This window comes from Peromyscus californicus, unplaced genomic scaffold, assembly GCF_007827085.1.
Source record: "Peromyscus californicus insignis strain IS unplaced genomic scaffold, ASM782708v3 Scaffold_14__1_contigs__length_90479793_seg_2, whole genome shotgun sequence".
Lineage (NCBI taxonomy): Eukaryota > Metazoa > Chordata > Mammalia > Rodentia > Cricetidae > Peromyscus > Peromyscus californicus.
In genome coordinates this window covers 53,289,872-53,292,055 of record NW_026294436.1, presented here as the reverse complement: position 1 = coordinate 53,292,055, position 2,184 = coordinate 53,289,872, and the positions used below count along the sequence as shown (strand labels likewise).

General features: G+C 45.5%; 1 protein-coding gene across 1 annotated transcript; it reads right to left on the bottom strand.

Annotated features, from left to right (window-relative positions):
- Positions 1-816: 816 nt before the first annotated feature.
- Positions 817-1,120, bottom strand: LOC128109451 (40S ribosomal protein S28). The gene has a single exon (XM_052736616.1). The coding sequence runs from the start codon at positions 1,103-1,105 to the stop codon at positions 896-898; it is 210 nt and encodes a 69-aa protein (XP_052592576.1). The 5' UTR covers positions 1,106-1,120; the 3' UTR covers positions 817-895.
- Positions 1,121-2,184: the final 1,064 nt, after the last annotated feature.

The window sequence follows — 2,184 nt, the reverse complement described above, 5'->3', positions numbered from 1 at the left end:
CTCCCAGGAAGTTTCTGGGCAGCCTGTCCAGGGATGCTTGCCCCTGCTGTTTCTTTCTCTTTTTATATGAGCTGTCATTCTTCCCAACAGCAGGTGTCCCTTCCGGCAGCAAGGTGACCAAGCACAGGGCAGACCCTATGAAACTTCCTTCTGGAATCTTCAGCAATTTCCTACTGAGATTTGCAGCATTTGAAAAGCCAGTTTTCCTGAGGGAAGGAGGTGGCAACATGAGATAAGGGGAAGAATGGGGTGCCCGCCGCTTGAATCGCTTCATCCTTTTGATTATTCTATTCCTATACAGATGCCTCTTTGGGGGCTCCACGGACATTATCTCTGCTATTTAGAAAAAGGTGACAGAACTTACAGGTTTGGGATAAAAGCTTCTACTTTACATGTTCAAATAATAAAAGACAGAGAGGTCCACATAAGGCAAGAGCTCAGAAACCTGCACTACGGACTCCTTGGATGTACCTTAAGTTTGCTTTGAAAGAACAGATTGCGAAGCTGAGATGGGCAGCTGCAAACTTCCTCCACGGTGGATGTCAACAAAGCCCCCAACCACTGTCCACTTTCTACTCCTACCCAGTCCCGAAACACATATTTCCAAGTAATGAAATCTGGGGGCTTGATGTGGCTTCCTCTAGCTGGCTAATTGATCTGCAGCAAAATGATGGTGAGGCTGTAAGATGTGCCTGGCTCAATCATTCTTTCCTAGTGAGAGTTGCTAAAGTCACTCCCCTTGTGGATGTTCCTTTTCAGCTGCACTTTGATTTTGGAAATATGACCTTTAGAACATTATCTCTCTTTAAAAAAAAAAAAACAATACAAATGCTTTATTTAATAGTTGCAGGTCATCATGGGCCAAGTGTTGGATATCCAGGACCCAGCAGCAAGGTCAGCGCAACCTCCGAGCCTCTCTTTCTGATTCCAATAGGGTGAGCACATCACCCTCTCGAACAGGGCCTTTGACGTTTCGGATGATAGAGCGGCTGGTGTCATCCATAAATTCCACACGCACCTGCGTGCACTGTCCCTGCGAGCCGGTCCTGCCCAGCACTTTGGTTACCCTAGCTAGCTTGATGGGTTGCACGCGACTCGTGTCCATGATGGCGGCGATCTGTCGGAGAACATTATCTCATAGCATGGTGTCTTGTTGGGTCCCTTAACATGTGGGTTGCCATCATTCTTCCCTGCTGAGGAACACACACATACACGCATGTGCTCGCATGCACATACACACACACACACACACACACACACACACACACACACACACACACACACAGAGAGAGAGAGAGAGAGAGAGAGATGATTCTCTCAACCTCCCAGAATCTCTTGGGGCTGACAGATCTATAAATGTGCTTTTCTGAACAAGTTGCACTTGGCTTCTAGAAATGGGATGAAGGCCAAGAGTTAGGCAAAGGCAGGTGCAGCAGGTACACCGCCCCCATCCTGGTGCTCCGTGGACTGAGTCTGTCATGCTTGCAAACCATATTTTGAACTTTAAAAAATATTTCTTCTACTTAATCTGTCTCTGGCCTTATGTACCTAATGTGAAAATTGGTCTGCATATAAGGGAGAGCAAGTGAGCTTAAGTCAAAGATGACAACCCCATTGACAGCTTGGAAGAGTATGGGCCTGCTGCTCCCAGTAGATCTCCAGTGGAAGAGACTCAGGGGCAGAAATGGAAGAATGGTGGAGGGGGAAATGGAAACATCCCACAAAAGACCACAGGGAAAGTAAGCAAGTAAGTAACTAAATAAATAAAGTAAACAAATAAACAAACAGAATTTGCCAGGGTTTACTCCAAATCTGATCTGCCCCAGGTCTTTTAGGATACTATCTAGATAAGAGACAGTCTGTCTTCAAGAAAAAAATTTTCTCTCCCAGCACTTGGGAAGCTGAGGCTAGACAATTTCCTCGAGTTTGAGGCCAGCCTAGGCTACAGAATCAGACCCTGTCTCATGAAAGGAAAGGGAAGAGAAAATCAGGGAAAGGAAAGAAGAGGAGGAAGGAGAGGGGAGAAGAGGGATGTAAAGGGGAGAAAAGTTTCTATCCAAGACATATTCATTTATTTGATTGTTGTTTATTTGTTCATGATTTGGGCTACTTTCCTGTGAAAACAGAACTGAATGGGACACCAGCTCATTTTATATATTTCTCTTGTTTGAAGGATGAACGCAT